Raw genomic sequence first — 19570 nt, 5'->3', positions numbered from 1 at the left:
TCCCAGGTCCAATTCTGGTTAAGGGCACATGCCCGGGTTGCAGGCTCAATCCCCAGAAGGGGGCGGGCAGGAGGCAGACGATCAATGATGTTTCTATCTCCCTCTCCCTTTCTCTCTGAAATCAATAAAAACATATTTAAAAAGAGCGGGGGGGGGGGGGAATGGAATGGGAAGGGGGGACAGAAAACTTGGAGAAGACACCCAGGATTTTCACAATACAATTTGGCCTTTTAGTTTATTAATCTCATCATTTTGGGGATTCAATGGATGGTCTGCAGGTGACACCAGAACTCTTAGAATGCCCCCACAATGGCCGCATCTAAAAGAAACAGGTGTTTGCCCTCTATAAGTAACAGTGTGTGTGACATCATGACAACATCCCCTGTCAGATACTTGTGTCTTGGTTAAGCGTTTTCAAACCAAATATTGATTATTCCACTAAATACCCCCCAAAAAATTAAGAGTAAATAAAAAATTAGCAGACATTATCACAGATATCCCCTCCCCCTCATGTTAAGCTTTCAACCAAAAGTCTTCCTAAGGCAGCATGTTAAGGCCCCAAGGGCAAACTGATAAAGAGCACAGTACGAAAACTGCAGAAGTAATGCCATTTATTCATTAAAATGATTCACTTTATTTTTTAAAAATATTTTTATTGATTTCAGAGAAGAAGGGAAAAGGGGAGAGGGAGAGAGAAAATCATTGGTCAGTTGTCTCCTACACCCCCCACACGGGGATCGAGCCCACAACCTGGGCATGTGCCCTGACCTGGAACTGAACCGTGACCTCCTGGTTCATATAGGTGGACCCTCAACCATTGAACCATGTTGGCCAGGCTCAAAATACCTCAATTTATCCGGAGAATTACCTAAGTTTAATATCAGTATAGAAGTTGATAGGGCATTTTATTTTTAAGTCTGATCCAAGACTAAAAGAGGTGTCCTTTCTTTTTAGACAAAGCCACAGAAGACCCCTTTGCTATCACTGAACTTACTGATCCAGTGGATCCAGTGAAGGTATACTAGTATAGTCAATACTGAAGTGCATGGCAACTTCCTGAAGAGGGCAAAAATAAAGAGAAAGTTTAAAGTGTTGCCAGTAGAAGGTGCTGTAGAGGTAACAGACAACAATGGTTAGTCTAACACTGATCCAAGTAATCTTCATATCTTATTTCTGGAGATTGAAAAACTGTAAGAGTTTGCATGGTAAATCACCTAGTGAGAATTTGATCCTACAGTGAGAAACCTCTTTATAAATGCTACAAGGGCCAAGCTGCCATCCAATACTACACAAGCATATAAACTATATGAGAAGGCTCCATTGGAGGAATCATTAACACAAGAAATGTCTTTCCTCATCAGTTTAAGAGTGGAAAGAACTTATTTGACCAACTCCCTGTTTTAAATACATTAGCATGCCAGTCTCACTCTATAAGTAGCCAAATTATCAATAGGATTCTCACGTCATGTGGAAGAAGTGTTGGCGCAGATGTTTAAGGTTTACCTTTGGTCCTAGGATAAACCAGGCAGTTAAATAATTTCAAAATGTGTAAAACAGATATTCTTGAGATATCAAGGCTTGACAAATCACCATCACGTAATCCACAAGCTCTACATATTAAATAGCCACACAGGTGAGAACCAAATTCAGGTACTCTACAAGAGTGGTAAAATGTCACTCGGCAAAAGCTGCCATTTTCTATGACAGTTTGTCAGGTGGTCAGTCTTGTATTAGCCTGGATCACTCTGCAATTGCTGTCTTGACCTTGAACTCTCACATTCGATTTGAATGAGAGCCTAGGTCCGAGGAAGTGAAAGCCAACAACCGCTTACTCAACAGTGCATTGTGTCTCTTCAGGTATACTATTATGTCTCCTTGCTTTTCAATAATTTCTTCTAAACTTGAAATAGTCCTACAAAGAATCAAAATATTAATGGGTTACACATATTCACCAATACTCATTAGTCTCTTTGCAAATGGGTCCCAACCAGTTGAAAACTGGTGAAAATACAGAATATTGCATTTGTTACCTTTTCGTAGATATTGTAAGCCAGGGCAATATCCCAAAATGAGATTCTTTCATTTGACTGGGCTTTACCACAGCTGAAAGGAAGTAGCATCAAACCTAATTCTAGCTCTGGCCCATATTGCTCAGTGAATAGAGCTTCAGCCCACACAGCAAAGGGTTGTGTACCTGGGTTGCAGGTTCCATCCCTGGCCTGGGTCAGGGCACATGTGGAAGGCAACCAATCCATGGGTCTCTCTCACATTGATGTTCCTCTCCCTCTCCCTCTCACTCCCTCCCTTCCACTCTCCCTAAAAATAAATGAAAAAATATCCTTGGGCGAGGATTAACAACAACAACAACAAACCACCCACAGACCTAATTCTAAAGGCACAAATGCACAGTAATAATCTCCAAGTAGAATGGTTTCTAGATTTTGGTGGGGTGGGGGGTGGGAGGGAGGAAATTATTTCTCTTGCAACTTTTATTCCCCACCCAAAGCTTACCTGAATCCTGTCTCTGACGTAATATTGCTAGGGTAAGCATGGACTTTTTCTTCTTCAAGTATATCAGGCTGTGGTTTGGCTTTATTAAATTTTCGAACCTTCACTAAAATAATAAAGTCATTATTGTCAGGTTATCTAATTATAAAAAATACTTCTATTTCCATTCTTTCAAATTACATGAATTGGCTATTTTCAAAAAAAGTCATATCATAAAAATGCTTCACAAAGAGAATCAATAGGTTCGTTGTTGTTTTTTATGTACTCAACCATTTGACAGTTTATCATGTGCCAAGCCTGTACTAAGCACGGGGAACACAGTGATCATTGCTATTATTGATAATAATAACCGGGATTATTTTTTTGTGGACTAAAAGCACAGAAGGCACAGGGGGACTATTTTACTGGAACTCAATCAGTTCTCAGAACCTCCCCCTTTGGTGGGTGCTTTTATTACTCCTTATTTTCTACAGTCAAGTAAAGTGCAGTCCAAGGAAGCTGGACAAGTGGCCAGGGCTCGAATCTGGGAAGCAGGGCTCCAAAGCCTCCTCTGTGGACACTACCCTATAACAAGAGCTACCAGCCCAGATAAAAATACAAATAAATCTACATTCCAGAACAGGATAAAAAAGGACCATAAAGCAGAGCTTGCAGCCCTGGAAAGCAGCCCCTTACTCAGTAGGAATGATATGCAGGTGGGGGGAGGTTCAGAGAGGAGGAAACCCGAAAGAGTGGAGAAGGTGTTTTTTGGGGCGGGGGGAGAGGGGAGGGGAAGAGCCAGAACAAATTAGGATCCTGAGAAGGGAAGTGAGTGAGTGAGGATGTGTGTGAGAGTGTGTGTATTTTTTAATGAAGTATATACTAGTAAAAGTTACACTAAGGTGATTAGCTTTAACACAGAACAAGATAGCTTTAGGAACAAAAAACAACAACAACAAGCTATTTAACAAGGTAATATTTCAGCGTCCTAAATTTTCCATCTTCTGTCTTGAAGGAGGTGGTCAAGATTACACTTTTAGTAGAGTAGGGGCTTGGATGCCGCTAGCCCACCCAGAAAAACTCACTGCATATCAGCTGAACTAAAAATATTTTTTACAAATAACTCAATGAGCACTAGCACAGGGTTTAAATATCTGGCAAACATTTTTCAGGGGGATTATGCAGGAGGGTTAAGTTAAATGCTCTACTGTGTGTGTTTCACTGTCAGACATTCAAAGCAATGCCCTATAGGGTGAGACAGAAAGCCTACCAAGGTCATCAATCAACTGAGAGCTTTAAAAGAGAAGAGACAGAGGTTCTTAAATGATTTATCCCAAAGCAACGTTGGCCTTAATGCAATTTTGCATGCATTATTTGTGTACTTATTTTGTCGTTAGTTACTTTTTATTGTAAATGTGAGATTTACATGTCAATTGCCTTTGAGGAATCAAACATGGGTGGTCTTTGGGGAATTTTTCGTTTTATACTGGAAAGGCTTCACTTCAATTGACAGAAACTTGTGGATGACACACAACTAGAAACGAGGCTCACTGGTATCTTCCCGTGGATTTGAAATGAGAGAAGTCTGAATGTCAGCAATGAGAGATAGGGATGCGCAACAGGTCCTCAGCTACATAGAAAAGCTTTGAGAGCAGCTTCCTTGTTCTCAAATGAGCGGGGCTGCAAGCGGGTCTTTGTAAGAACGGCCTACTTGTAGTTCTTACCTGTGTAGATGAGCAGACACGTCAGGGAACAGATCAGTTCCAGGGCCAGGATGGCCAGAATGAGGTCAAGATACAACCTGCTGGGCTCTGGGAAGGAATGCTGTATGCACAGTGTGAGGAGGAGAGCTGTGCTGCCTGGAGGAGGAAATAACCACAGAGTCAGCCAGAGCCCAGGTGACACCCCAGGCCATGCACACACCCAGGCTCCATTTAAACAGAGAAGTAAAGGAAGTTGGAGGATAAAAACCAAAAATCTGCTCATCTTTTGAGGGAGGAATAAAAGAAAACAAAACATCAAAGAGTTAATGATGTCTCCTAATACAAATATATGAAATAGAACTTTCTTAAAAACTAAGAAATGGTTTTTTGCTTCATAGAATTATTAACAGTGACATTCCTTTGGGTCATCCTTTGTGCATTGTGCTTTTTAGAAATGTGCATTATCCCAGTTCTTCCGGATTCATGGTTATTTGAGGAACCTAGTATCCATTCTGGTCACCACCTACGCTCATGGCAGACCTGCACTGCCTTCAGCAGCACTACAATGCTCCAGACACTTGGATGGAAACCCGGACATACTGCTAACCCTGGAGAAATGCCTGACTCCCTCTGTTCCTTGACTTTCCCTGAAAAATGGGGATAACTATCTTTCTCACAGTGATATTGTTTTGTTTCATTTTTTAAAAATATTTTTATTATTATTGATTTTAGAGAGGAAGGGAGAGGGAGAAAAGGATAGAAACATCAATGATGAAAGAAAATGGTTGAGCGGCTGCCTCCTGCACGCCCCACACTGGGTATCGAGCCGGAAACCTGGAAATCGAACTGTGACCTTCTAGTTCAGTGATGGCGGACCTATGACACCCATGTCAGAGGTGACACGTGAACTCATTTTTTTGGTTGATTTTTCTTTGTTAAGTGGCATTTAAATATATAAAATAAATATCAAAAATATACATCTTTGTTTTACTATGGTTACAAATATCAAAAAATTTCTATATGTGACACGGCACCAGAGTTAAGTTAGGGTTTTTCAAAATGCTGACACGCCGAGCTCAAAAGGTTCGCCATCACTGTTCTAGTTCATAGGTCAATGCTCACCCACTGAGCCACAATGGCCTGGCTGTCTTTTTTTCATTTTTAAAAATTTATTTTGATATATTTCTTTTGTATTTGTTTTTTTAAAATAAATTTTTATGGATTTCAGAGAGGAAGGGAGAAGGGGAGAGATAGAAACATTAGTGATGAGAGAGAATCATTTATTGGCTGCCTGATGCATGCCCTTCATGGGAAATAGAGCCTGCAACCCAGGCATGTACCCTGACCAGGAATTCAACTGTGACCTCCTGGTTCATAGGTTGACACTCAATCCCTGATCCACCCAGCTAGGCTCTATTAGTTCTTTTAATGAACTAAAGCCATTAATTTACTCTGACCCTGGACTCCTCCTATTTAAATTGGGGAAATAATACTTGTCATACAAACCTTGAGTTTAAAATGTATTTTAAAATGTTTTTATTTATTTTTAGAGAGAGAAAGTGAGAGGGATAGAGAGATAGAAACATTGATGAGAGAGAAACATTGACCAGCTGCCTCCTGCATACCCACTACTGGGGATCAAACCAGCAACCCAGGCATGTGGCCTGATCAGGAATCAAACCAGTGACCTCTTGGTTCATGGGCTGATGCTCGACCACTGAGCCACACAGGCTGAACATTAAAATGTATTTGGATCTAAGGAACGAGGACAGATAAATTAGATAAATATTTTCAAATTATTTAGAAAAGCCCCTTCTCCCATTTCCATAAAATAAATGCACTTTCCTCTCTAGAGAATAACAAAAAGCATCAGGATAAAGCTAATCAATACCCAGTAATACTCAGGGGCAGATGGGTGGGTGGTAAGAGATCAACCAAAGAAATTGTATGCATATTTGCATAAACCATGGATACAGATAATAGGGTGGTGAAGGCCTGGGGTTGGGGGGGAGGGTGGGCTTAAAAGGGGTCAATAGGGGAAAATAGGGGACATATGTAATACTTTCAACAATAAAGATTTAAAAAAATATATCCAGCAATACTATCACATCTGATTTTAAAAATGGTTATACTCTTCTGATTAGCTGGAGCTTCTGTATCTTCTATGACTTACCTCTTTTTCTTCAAATAAGAAAAAGATACTTAAAGAAAAATAGAAACAAGGTGAATACCTGCCCCAACCTCTTTGATATTCTGGATCCTTATATGAGCAACATACAAGTGATGCCATCTGCGATTAAACTAAGGGTCTAATTATTTAGAAAGAGATTATGATTAAGGGTCACATTTTTAACAATTTTAAAGTCATTTTGGTGGACTCAAAATGACTATTTCCAGAAAATCACTTACGATGGAACATTATTTTGGTTATAGAGCATATAAGGTCTTTCAGTAATTAAAAAATAGGTTTTTGCCCAGGCCGGTGTGGGTCAGTTGGTTGAGCATAGTCCCATGCATCAGAAGTGGCAGGTTTGATTCCCAGGAGGGTACATGCCCGGGTTTTGGGTTCAGTCCCCTGTTGGGGTGCCTTCAAGAGGCAACAGATGGATCTCTCTCTCTCTCTCCCTCTCTAAAATCAATAAAAACATTTAAAAAAAGTTTTCTGCCCACCCCTTCAACCAAAAGGTGATAGTGACACCTTCTGGCCAGGAGAGAACACTACACAGCAAAAGTTGAACATAAAATCAAGTTCTTTCTCAGGGAGCAAGCAGTAAATGCCGTCCCCTCCTGGATGAGCACAGTTCAGCCACCTCTATAAAATGCTGCTTTCTCTGCTAGCATGGCCCTCCATCTTCACTAAAAATGTCACCAAGTGGATGAACTTGCAGTTTTCAGTTTGCCCTTCAGTAAATGCACTAGCACAAAATAAAAATAAAAATTAAATTCTGTAATGCTGTTTTTCTGCAAAAAGTATTCATTTCTAATCCAGCTTAAAGATTTATTCCAGACTCACAATCAAAGAGGGTATTTTAAAATGACAGAAGCTTTATACTAACATTAAGGCAAAACTAATTACCTAAAGAAACTCAGCTTAATTCCATTAAGCCTTTGAAATGTCCACAACAGTAAAGAGAAGCAGGCACTCATGCATTCTAAATGCTGATCTTGCTTTCATAATTTGCTTTTCTTTCTTCGTTTTGGATAATGCATCTTATTACATAACAGTTTCTCTCTTACTGCAAGGAAAGCACCGAGTTTCATTTAAAATAAAACAATTCCCTCTTCTTATCTTCCAGGTATCAAATAGCAGCAGCATTTCTGTCTCCTTGAGATGAATAAGGAGATAGAGATACATGGACACAGGAATACATGGATTCCATGTTTATAATGAAGGAGAGCAGAAAATGCCGCCTGAAAATATAACTCTTTGGCATAAGGATTACTTTAAGCTGATTATTTTCAAGGAACAGCAGACATCAGGAAAAAGCTCTGAAAACGGAGAAGTTATCCATTTGTAAGACTGTCTCCTTCTCTGTGCCAGGAAGAGAAGGATGACTCTAAATCTCAAGAAATTCTTATCAATGGAGAAGGCATCTACTTAAATCTGCTTAACAACTTTATTCTTGTTTACTTTGCTTTTCCTGGTAACCACCCATAACTGCCTCCCACACCAGCATCTTCTTTTGTCTTTAGCTGGAGATGGTATTTAAGTAGTGGCTTGGGCCATTTTGGGGTGTTACAGTATCCTGGGTATCTGTATACAGGAGGCATACATGTTATTAAACTTGTCTGTTTTTCTCCTGTTAATCTGTCTTTTATTACAGTGGGGGTCTCAGCCAAATACCTGGAAGGTAGAGGAAAAATGATATTCCCTCCCTTATAATAACCAACACAGATTTCAGAGGAAAATGAAGCTTATATATATTTTAAGAAAAGCTTCGACATTTAGGTGCTCCAAAATTTAGCGGCCACAACACATATCAGTCCCACAAAAATGAGAATCTACAGTAAGTCCTGACTTAACTTTGTGAATAGGTTTCTGTGACATTTAGTGAAACAGCGTATAAAGAAACCAATCTGACCATAGGCTACTGATATAAATAAGTGTTAAGTTCCTATGGCATCCCATCAACATTTTAACAAAATGACGCTGCATGAAATGACATTATTCAAGGATCTGCTATATTTGATTATAAAATCAAGTTTTCAGATTTTCTTTTTGCTGTAATTTTTGCTACTCAACAAAGCCACAGACAAGCTGAGAGAGACAATTGACTTACTTACCCGTGGAGTGTATCATTAATGCAAGTCTTTTAAGATGCCTTGTTGATCGGTAGATCATATGATAGCCTCGGTTTCTTACTTTGCTGTGGTGATGCTGAATGTAGCGCTCAAGAAGGAAATGCAGAATCCACAAAATAACTTTTCCAAGGATTATGACCGTCTGAACTTTCAGTGGATTGGTGTAGTTTCCTGGGCACTTGTCCTCATTTGGATCAGGGTAAGAACAAAGCACACCTGTTACAAATGCTAAAATAACAAACACAACCTGGTGGAAAGGAAAGCAGTAGGCTTAATATTCAATATTTCAGAAACATTATCACCACCCCACCACATACTCTTCATGCTTATAACTTTTTTGTTTTTAAGTTTCATTTAATTTGATTTTTCCATCACCTTTTAGCCCCTCTCTGCTCCTCCACCGCTGCAATTACTGCACTGTTGTCCATGTCCAGGATTTCTCTCTCCTTTTTTTCTTTTTTGCTCAAACCCTTCACCTCCTCTAAGCTTATGATTTCTGATATCCAATTTTTATAAATAAATTTTAAAAAACACTGTATTTTTACAAACTTTAAAATATATATATATATATTTTATAGATTTCAGAAAGGAAGGGAGAGGGAGAGATAGAAACATCAAGAATGAGAGAATCATCGATCAGCTGCCTACTGCACGCTGCCACTGGGGATCAAGCCCGAAACCCAGGCATGTGCACCTGACAGAATCAAACAGAGGACCCTTCAGTCCCTCAGGCCTACGCTTTTAAAAAAAAATACATATTTTTATTGATTTCAGAGAGGGAGAGACATCAATGATGAGAGAGAATCATTGATCGGCTGCCTCCTGCACGTCCCACACTGGGAACCAAGCCTGCAACCCAGGCATGTGCCCTGACCGAGAATTGAACCGTGACCTCCTGGTTCATAGGTAGATGCTCAACCACTGAGCCAGGCCAGCTGGGCCCACAGGCCTGCACTTTATCCATTGAGCCAAACCAGCTAGGGCTTTACAAACTTTTAAAACAAAATTTGAAGAAAAATTTGGAGATAACGTAGAAAACAAAATCGCAAATAAGAAAAAAAATCACTTTAAATCTGATCTTAACAGAAATAGACACTTAATATTAAAGACAGTTTCCTGCCCACTTCTCTTTTACTGAAAAGAGTAAAAAAAAAAACAACAACAAAAAACAGTTAATTGAGTGCCTTAAAGATAAAAGAAAAATCATGATTTTAAAAAGTTTATTTCTATGGGTCTTATTTGCCTAAAATTCATGAGTCTGCTCATCTGGAGACTTTAGAGGAGAACCGTGTCCATGTCTCTCTCAGCTTCTAGGGACCCCTGCATTCTGTCACTCATGTCTTCTTCCTCCATCTTCAGAGCCAGCAGGGTGACATCTTCAAATCTCTCTTTTCTGACCTCTATTTCCATGGTCACTTCTCTTTTTGACTCTGACCCCGTCTTCCTCTCTTAAGGATTCATGACTACATTGGGCCCACTGTACAATCCAGAATAATCTCCCCATCTACATCCTGACTTAAGCACATTCACAGAACCCCTTTTGCCATTCAGGCAACAAATTAACAATTTCCAGGGAGTAGGAGGGGAAAAAATAAATAAATACGATAAAATAAATTTGTTTCCAGTTTCAGTGTTAAGAGAACAATAAAAACTATACAATTAGATGACAAAAAGGTAAAAGATTGGTGCCAAAATACAAGCAAACAGACATTCTCATATATTGCTGGCTGGTCAGAATTGCTATTGAAAAATCACCTGGAAATACCTTGACCCAGAAATCCTACGTCAAGGACTCTATCCCTCAGGACAAGCACCAGCACCTAGCATACATGGATATGAATATTCACTGCAATATTCTCCAAATCTGCAAAACTTGAAAATTACCCAAGTATATGTATCCATCCACAATAGAATTCTTGAAGAGATCAAGGTACACCCACACACATAGTAGAATATTACTCAGCCATGAAAGAATTAACGAATCCCTGTGCATCAGTTTGGATGGATGTCTATACGTCAGACTACAAGAAGTAAGCTGCAGAGCAGTAGTTCCAAGTGTGGTTTCCAGGCCAGTGGCATCAGGATCACCAGGGGCCGTTTATTAATGCAAATTCTCAGGCCCCACCTCTTACCCACTGACTCAAAATATCTGGGGGCGATTCAACAAGCCTGCCAGGAAGTCTGATCCACCCTGAAGTTTGGGAAACTCTGACACAGAGTAATAACTACATTATTAAATCTCTTAAAGAAACTGGGTAATACTGGAAACATGCCCACAATAAATTCTTTGAAGTAGAGATATGAGTGAAAAAGTATGCACATTTTATTTATTTTATTTTTGTTTTAAATATATTTTTATTGATTTCAGAGAGGAAGGGAGAGGGAGGGAGGGAGAGATAGAAACATCGATGATGAGAGAGAATCATTGATCTGCTGCCTCCTGCATGTCCCCCACTGGGGATCAAGCCTGCAACCTGGGCATGTGCTCTTGACTGAAATCAAACCTGGGACCCTTCAGTCTGCAGGCTGACACTATATCCATTATAGAGCCAAACCAACTAGGGCTGTACTACATCTTTTTAATCCATTAATCTATTGATGGACACTTGGGCTGTTTCCAGATCTTAAAAAAAAAAAAAAGGATCTTTTACCCTTTGAGACAGCATGGAGGGACCTGGAGAGTATTATGCTAAGCAAAATAAACCAGTTACAGAAAGACAGTATCACATGATCTCACTTATGGAATCTAATGCATAAAATAAGCTGACAAACAAAATAGATCCAGAGACACTAAAGTATGCAACAGAATGAAAAATGTCAGGGGGTTTGGGGCCGGGGGTGTGTGTGGGGGGGTGGTAAGGAAGAGACTAACCAAAGAACTTATATGCATATACATATAACCCATGGACACAGACAATAGTGCAGTGAAGGCATGGGGAGAAATAAGGGGACATCTGTAATACTTTCAACAATAAAGATAAAAAAAAAAAAAAGAACATCACCTCTAGATGGATCACTTTCTCGTGGCAAACTTACATGTATTAACAGGAGAAGGTTTGCTATAATGACCGTAGGAAGAGGATGGAATCTGGGTCTAAAATGAGCATGTAAGGAATAATGTGAAAGATGCTGGGTGTCCAGAAGGGGGTCATCTTCAACACTTTGGGATGGATCCAAGGAACCCTGGGGTGCAGGAAAAAGGAAGCAAGCTATAATTGCCACTTTCTGGATTATGTTTCTAAGACAAATTTACTGAATTTATAAAGCTTTAAAAAGCAGTATACAAGTTAGAGACAAAAATACTCCCTACCTAAAGCCAACTTTGAAAATATACATAAGCCTCTAGATAACTTCTGCATACAAACTGGTGAAAACAACAATCATTATAACAGGTAGAGGACGTCTTAATTCATTTATCTTCAAACAAGGTAATACATAATGAGACTAAAGCAAATAATTTTCTTCAGGCCCTCAATACTTAGATATTGATTTACTTAACATTATTGGTATTATTGATGAAATAAGTACATATGGTTGCAATTCTTCAACTATGTCTCTGTGCTCCATAAAATTCTGGAAAATTGGTGAAGGCTTTATTCAGAGGCCTTAAAACAAACTTTGAGTTATGATAGAAATATTTTAGAGCACTAATAGAAACAGAGCACCCTGACAGACCTTCCAAGGAGACTTTAGTTTGTAGATGTCAGATTCTCAATGAGAACAACCACTTGCAATGTCACTGAAGTACAGTGGGGCCTTGACTTACCAGTTTAATTCATTCCGAGACCGTTAAGGAGCTCGTTAACTCAAATTACTCTATCAACTCAATGCAAAAAATCAGCCGAGAGACAGCTGGTATCTCAAAGAACTCGTTAGTCGGAACACTCCTAAGTCAAGGCCCCACTGTAGTTGGGAAAAGTTCAGCTGCTACTTAAAAATCTACTTAATCATGTTTAACAGTATTGTCTTGACAGAACAGTATACTGTCCAGTCTCTGGTGCATACAATAATCTCTCAATGTCAGATTCTTAGCCAGTGTGGTTCAGTGGTTGCACATCGATCTATACACCAGGAGGTCACAGTTTGATTCCCCATCAGGATACATGGCCGGGTTGCAGGCTCAATCCCCAGTGGGGGCATGTAGGAGGCAGCTGATAGCTTATTCTTTCTCATTATTGATGTTTCCATCTCTCCCTCTCCTTTCTTCTCTGAAATCAGTAAAAATTTATTTTAAAAAAAGATTCTTAGGGAAAACTGTTATATAAACTTAAGACACAGTCAAAAGGAGATTACATTTTCATTGGGGAGGCCAGGGGTAAAGGCATGCAGGACTAAACAACATACAATAGAATATAGTGCACAGTATACAAGAGAGGAGTAATAAATTAGCAAATGAATAGCACAGATAATGCACCAAATTTAGGTTACCTAGGTATCCTAGAATGAAAGGGAAATGATGCCTTAATTTGCAAAAGGGAAGCCAATTAGGAGACAGAAGATAAGGGCTTTCTACTTTGGAAGGGGTAGAGGATGGTATGTTGGTCACTATGATTAATTATATAGATAATTCAGTAATGTGGGGCTTTGATTTCCAATCTCAGGCATTCAATGCTGCTCCACAGTTTTTAAAATCCTCACCCAAGGATATGTTTCCACTGATTTTAGAGAGAGAGGGAAAAGGAGAGAGAAAAACATCAATGTAAGAAACAAATGGTTGCCTCCCAAACTTGCCAGGACCACTGGGAATCAAACCCACAATCTCAGTATGTGCCCTGGCTGAGAACTGAACCCACAATCTTTTGGTGTATGAGACCACACTCCAACCAACTGGGCCACCCAGCCAGGCCACTGGTCTGCAATTTTTAAAATTCAGTGCCTAGACAGTTTCCTGTTTAGTTTGCCAAAAACTCATGGTGCAATTCTGATGACTTCTTTTCTCTTCAAGACTCCTTTGCCTCTGGCTCTTTCTCGGTCAGCAGATGTTGTAGTTTCCACAGCTCTTTCCTTAGCTAATGTCCATGCAGCCTTCCAGGCTCAGGTGGGGCAATTCCCATGGGTAGCCTTCCCGGGCAGCCAAGCGTCTGGATCATGCCACCCCGCCCAGTCTTCCCAAGCATTTGGTGCTGACCTCCTCCCGCATACTATCCTGTGATGGTCTCTTACTTATGTCTTCCCCAATAGACTTTCTGAGACCCACTGTGTCCCCACTGCCTATGTCTTTGTAATGCCAGTACCCATGGCCGGCACTCAGCGAACATGTGATGAATGAATGAACGTTCCAAACCTGTCCTTGCAGTGTTCCCTCACCCAGTGATGGTGTCATCATAATCAGGAGAGATTATCGAGAGCTGTAGGGACAACCAGCAGTAAGTGCTGTGGTGAAGGGCAGGCTCCCAAGACAAACTGCCCGGGTTCAAATGTAAGTTCTACTGCTTCCCAGCTGTGGACAAGCTACTTCATCCCTCTGTGCCTCAGTGCCCTCCCCTTTAAAAGGAGAACAGTTATAGCACCTGCTTCATAGCTTTGTTGGGAAGATTAAATAAGTAATTACCTTAGAATAAATAAAAGTCCTTAGAACACTGCTAGGTACAGAGTAAGCAATCAATGACTATTAGCTACTATTATCTCTAATTCTTGCTTTTTCTTTGATAATATTCATTACCATGTAATATTCATTACCATATAATAGTCTTTATACTGTATAACATGCATTGCCATATAATACAATATTCATTACCATTTTAACTCCCAAATCTGTTCTTTCCTCTCTATTCTATCTCAGTCAAGGCTCTCATCATTTTTCATGGCCTATGCTAATACCTTCCAATCTGTAGACCTTAGCAATTCTCTCACTGCAGTCAGAGTTCTTCCAAAACAAACATTCACATTTCTCTCTCCCAAACCTTGGGTACCTCCCCATTATCCGCATGACAAAGTCCAAACACTTAGTCTGGCTATGTGCTTTACAATCCATTCCCAAGTTACTTTCCAGGATTTGCCTCTCACCACCTTTCTCCCTCCCTCTTGATGCCAACTGCTGTGCCTCCAAGTAGTCTTCCTCACCTTTCAAATACCTGTCTCAGCAAAAATGCTGTCTTCTCTAATGCCTCAACACTGTTCCTACTGCCCTTTTCACCTGATATTATAGTTTCCATCTCTACAAGTTTGACTTGGATCTATTTTATATCTTCCATGTGTCTCTAAAACCTTTGCAACACATAGAAAACAGTTATAATTTTTAATGTCTCTGTTATTTCTAGCATGAGAATGTCATTTCTGGATCAGTTTCAATGGCTCTTTTATAGCTTACTAGAGGCCTAGTGCACGAATTCGTGCACAGGTGGGGTCTGGCTGGCCCGGGCCCCAATCAGGGCGGATCGGGGCCAGGCCTGTCGGGAGGAGGAGACAGTGGGAGGTTGGCTGGCTGGCCCACCCTAATTGGCCTATCAGGGCTAGGCTAGCTGGGGGGAGGGGCTGAGGGCAATTGGCCAGCGGGCTCTGCCCCTGGTTGGGGTGGGGGGGCAGAGCTGGCTGGGAGGAGAGACCGTGGGCCGATCGGGTTGGTGGGGGCTGATTATGGGTGGGGCCAGCTGTGGAGAGGGGCTGTGGGTGGTTGGCCGGCCAGGGGGAGGGGCTGCAGGAGGTTGGCTGGCTGGCTGGCCTCACCCCCTGATCGGGTGGTTCACTGGCTACAGTGGGCGTCATAGCAACCGGTCATTTCGGTCATTATGGCATTCCAGTCACTGGCTTTTTATATATATAGACTAGAGGCCCAGTGCGTGAAATCGCGCAACACCCAGACCCCCCTGCGCTGGCAGGACTCAGACTCCGCCGCACCGCCGGGGGACCCCAGACTCTGTGCTCAAGAAGCTTGCCTCAGCTGGTTGCCCTGCCCATTGCCACTTGTAGCTCACGCCCTGACCTCTGCTGCTCATAGCCCTCTGCTGCTCGTAGCTCTCTGCTGCTAGTAGCTTGCGCCCCACCCCGCCCCGCCTCCATGAGCAGCTCACAAGCCAGAGGAGGGACCAGTCATTAGGTTGTTCCAGCGTTCAGGCCACTGGCCTTTTATAATATAGATGATACTAAGCACAAGACATCACAGTTGTTGGAATAGGTGTGCTTCATAAGGGCAGAACTCTGTATTGTATTATGTTCTTTGTAACTATAGCACCGGATATATAGCAGGGGCTTAATGTGTGTGTGGAATGGATAAACTATTGCCCAACTTCTTGAACACATGGGGCCTGGGAGCTTAAACTAAAGCCAGCATTGAGACCTTAACTGTAAAACAAGAATCTACAGTAAGACCTCACCTAACATCGTCAATAGGTTTTGTAACTTTAAGTAAAACGCAATATAATGAAACCAATTTTACCATAGGCTAATTGATATCAACCAGAGTTAAATTCCTAAGACGTCTCATCAATGTTAGTTGAGGAACTATTGTACTTTGTCTTCCGTTTCATGTTCCTTCTCCTCTAGCCTCAATGGGCTTTATGGAATGCCCACAAATACACTCTTTTATCTTTTCAGAATCCAACTCATCTTTCAAGATCCAAACCCAACAAAACTCATGTTCTCTATAAAACTTGTCAAGACAAGTGTTTTCTTTCTACTTTAAAACTCCTATGAAACATAGTACCCTTAATATTTAGTTGGAATATTTCTTATGCTGCCTTGTATTATGTTCCCTGACTACATTGAAGGGGTTGGGGCCGAAGTACAGTTTCTTCTCTCTGTCTCCCATTTAATGTTCAATAAATACATGTCTATGTCAAATGGCACTGTCCAATGATTCCGACAGAAAATATAGTAAATCCATACAAATAGCACCCCATCATTCTCTAATTCACATCTGCAAGTGAAAGGTGGAGGGAAGATGCCTCCTGAATACAAATAATTTCTTCATTTTCATTATTGATAACTACATTCCTACCTGTAGAAGATATCTCTTGTTTTTGCCCACACCAATATGGGTCCTTCCAGAGGCCTGGGTGTTCATCTACCCTATTTCAGAGAAATCCCAATTTTCCTTAAGTTAGCCAGAGTGGTTTTCACTGCTTGCAATCAATTAACCTTAACAATGACTCTTTTAAGTCATTGAAGTGTCTGGGCCTATACATGGCAGATCATTTTTAGCTTTTTACTGAATGGTAGAATTCATATCCACAAAAATACGAAAGCAGGCAACTTGCTCAGATTGAAAGTGACCTAGCTATGTAACTGTTGGTGAAACAGGTTTCTGGGATTGTACTCATTCTAAAGCTAAAAGCTACACAAATCCAAGAACCCTGGGGTAGCTTAGCATCAGCCAAGAAGCATTTACTGCGTGCATTTTTCTAAGTCTCTCATTTTACTTAGATATTCATTTCATTTCCATACATTGTCAGTTCATGCATCCCACCCTTAAAAATTTAGAAGAAAATCAATTTTTCTTTAAATATATGTGTCTCAAATCTACTTGCAGGTTTTACAGTTAGTGTTCCATGATCTCCGCTGGGGGAAAAGGAGGAATTTTTAGTCTTATTAGAAACTGTTTGGTCATTATTTAGTCAAGATAATACAACTATGGCCGCTACTTACCAAAGAATCTTACCTCTTGTAGGGCTGGAACTGTGTTTCATATGTCTTGCCTGATGGACCTCATGCAGTGATAGGACTGCAGTAATATTTCTATTAATTTGTTAATCCAAATGAGTGCTTTAATGTAAACTGTCAACTTTGCATTTTTGATAATGCAAAGTTCTTATTTTGTGACCATAGGGTAACTGTTAATTCTGAGCATAAATATGTTTCCCCTAAAAATGTTTTAATATACTTAAGGAAATATTTTTTGCAATTATGCTATCACTCCGTACACTATATAATAGGGCACTGTTTGGGGTTTTTTTAGTAATATGGTTTGGATCCATCTGAAAAACAGACTCATTCCTTTCATTCCTACCAAGCCTCCCTAAATTCAAAACAGCCCATTGTTTTTCTCCAAAGTCGGTTTCCTGGTGATGATGGCCACAGGTCTGCCCGTGGGACGCTGGCTGCTCGCCTGCCCTTTGCAGCTGCGCCAGGTCCACACCACAGCCCTTCAGAGCCAAGGCAGGGGGCCCGCAGGGAGCGGAGATTCGCCCCAATGGCCCCCGCGGAAGAGAGCGGAGCCCAGCGGCCGGGCGCCCAGACGCGCAAGGAGCCAGGGCGGTCAAGCCAGGCGCGCGCAGGGGAAGCTCTCAGTTCCGGGATCACAAATGCGCCAGCACGTGGGCTGGGCACCCGCCTGGGACCCGGCACGCGCGCAGCCACCGCCCGGCGGAGACCGGGAAAACAAGGCCCAGCCGGCCTGTCGCCGACCCCTCCCCACCTTGATGCCTCCTCTGACAACCCCGCGCCCCAGGCCTGCCCCGCGCAGGAAGCACCGCCTCCCGCCGCGGACGCCAGGGGTGAGGGTGGCTTCCCCGCGCAGTCTCCGCCCAGCGCGCCCAGTACAGGAAGAAGGGGATTCCGGGCCAGCCGCCCGCCACTTGCGTGCACTCACATCTTCCAGCCTGCCCCCCGCAGCCATTTCCCGACGCTTGAGGCCGAAGCCCGGGCCAGCCCGGCCTCTCCACCTGTTCCCCGGCGCCGTGGGCCCGGGAAATTGCCACCTTCAGGGATCTGCCCGCCCCCACTCCAGACACACCCGCTCAGGCGCCTGGCCCGCCTCGGGTCTCCCATGGCCCCGCCTCCTCACTTCCGATTGGTCGAGGCAGGGGGAGGGGCGTGTCCCGCCCCGAAGACCGGACCCGTGGGCCGCAGCTGCCGCGTGACCTTGGTTCCTCGGGATTCCCCCGTCTGCTCAGGTCCGCTATTGGCCAGAGACCTGGGCATGAAAGGACGCGTTACAAGACCAAGAATTTAAATATTTTCGGCGGACCCGTACTTCTTTTTAAAACGTTTACTCTTTTCAGTCTTAGTTTTTGTTTGCAGGCAGAGCTCCATGCATAATTAGAACAAGTAGTAGGATTTTAGAGTTCCTATTTTTTTATTTTTAAATATATTTTTATTGATTTCAGAGAGGAAGAGAGAGGGAGAGATTAGAAACATCAACGATGAGAGAATCATGGGTCGGCTGCCTCCTGCATGGCCCCCGCTGGGGATCAAGCCCGCAACCCAGGCATGTGCCCCTGATGAAATTCGAACCTGGGACCCTGCAATCCGCAGGCCGGCGCTCTATCCACTGAGCCAAACCAGCTAGGGCTGAGAGCTTATTATTATTTATGTTGCCGGGAAGGGAAACTGAGGTTGCGCAGCAACAATTCAAGGGGCTGGGTCTCGAACCCGAGACGCCGAGTTCAGACTCCAGCCTGGTCAGGCGGAACTACGGAAAGGCTGGGAGCGGCGGGAGCGGCGGATGCGAAGGGGGGGGGGGGGGGGGCACGCGCACGGAAAGCCGCCTCTGCCCACAGCCAAGATCTAGAGTTCCTATTTTTAGCTTAAAACCGGTAGAGGGGGCACGAAGAGAATAAAGATTCTAATCCCTATGACCTAGTCACAGATCGCACCCATGGGCATGAGTAAAGAAACCCAATGAGTGGCCCGTCTCTCAGGCTTTGCTCATCAGTAGCTCCCTCTTCTGGCTCAGATTCGGCTCCGAATGCGCAGACTTCGCCCTGTGTCAGGAGACGCTCTTTGGAGTCTGGGTCTTTCCTTGTATAACATTTCTTGGAGTAAAAAGTTTTATTTTATATTTTATATTTATTTATATTTTATATTTATTTTATATTTTTTAAAATAAGTATTCCCCAGGTGATGGATTATTTAGTGAAAAATAGCCATTTGGAAGAAAATAAAGCTGGATCACTCCCACATTCCTTAAGCCAAAATAAATTCCTCATAGTTCAGAGATTGAAACATAAAAATGAATCGACAGAACTTCTAGAAAAAAAATTATAGTTTTACAGTAAAGACTATTTATGCATGACCCCGAACCCAGAGGAACTACCGAAAAAGTGTGCCCTGGCGGTTGGGCTCAGTGATAGAGCCGGGGCGGGAGGACGGATTCCTTCCCCAGGAGGGGCATGCAGGAGGCAGCCGACCGTGAGAGCTGG

General features: G+C 42.3%; 1 protein-coding gene across 2 annotated transcripts; it reads right to left on the bottom strand.

Moving 5' to 3' along the window:
- Window positions 1–207: 207 nt before the first annotated feature.
- Window positions 208–18182, bottom strand: TMEM192 (transmembrane protein 192). Of its 2 annotated transcripts, XM_036314353.1 has the most exons (6): window positions 18019–18180; window positions 11529–11675; window positions 8475–8739; window positions 4212–4346; window positions 2512–2614; window positions 208–1912 (listed from the first exon to the last, which is right to left on the bottom strand). In XM_036314353.1, exons 1-6 carry the CDS (start codon window positions 18043–18045, stop codon window positions 1774–1776), a joined length of 816 nt encoding a protein of 271 aa, XP_036170246.1. In that variant the 5' UTR covers window positions 18046–18180; the 3' UTR covers window positions 208–1773. The 2 variants fall into 2 exon arrangements, with proteins under 2 accessions (XP_036170246.1, XP_036170248.1); XM_036314355.1 differs by lacking the exon at window positions 11529–11675 and having other exon boundaries at window positions 18019–18182.
- Between the last annotated feature and the right edge of the window lie 1388 nt (window positions 18183–19570).

Source organism: Myotis myotis, unplaced genomic scaffold (assembly GCF_014108235.1).
Source record: "Myotis myotis isolate mMyoMyo1 unplaced genomic scaffold, mMyoMyo1.p scaffold_m19_p_6, whole genome shotgun sequence".
NCBI lineage: Eukaryota > Metazoa > Chordata > Mammalia > Chiroptera > Vespertilionidae > Myotis > Myotis myotis.
The sequence above is the reverse complement of the archived record's forward strand: the minus strand, read 5'-3'. Positions and strand labels throughout refer to the sequence as shown.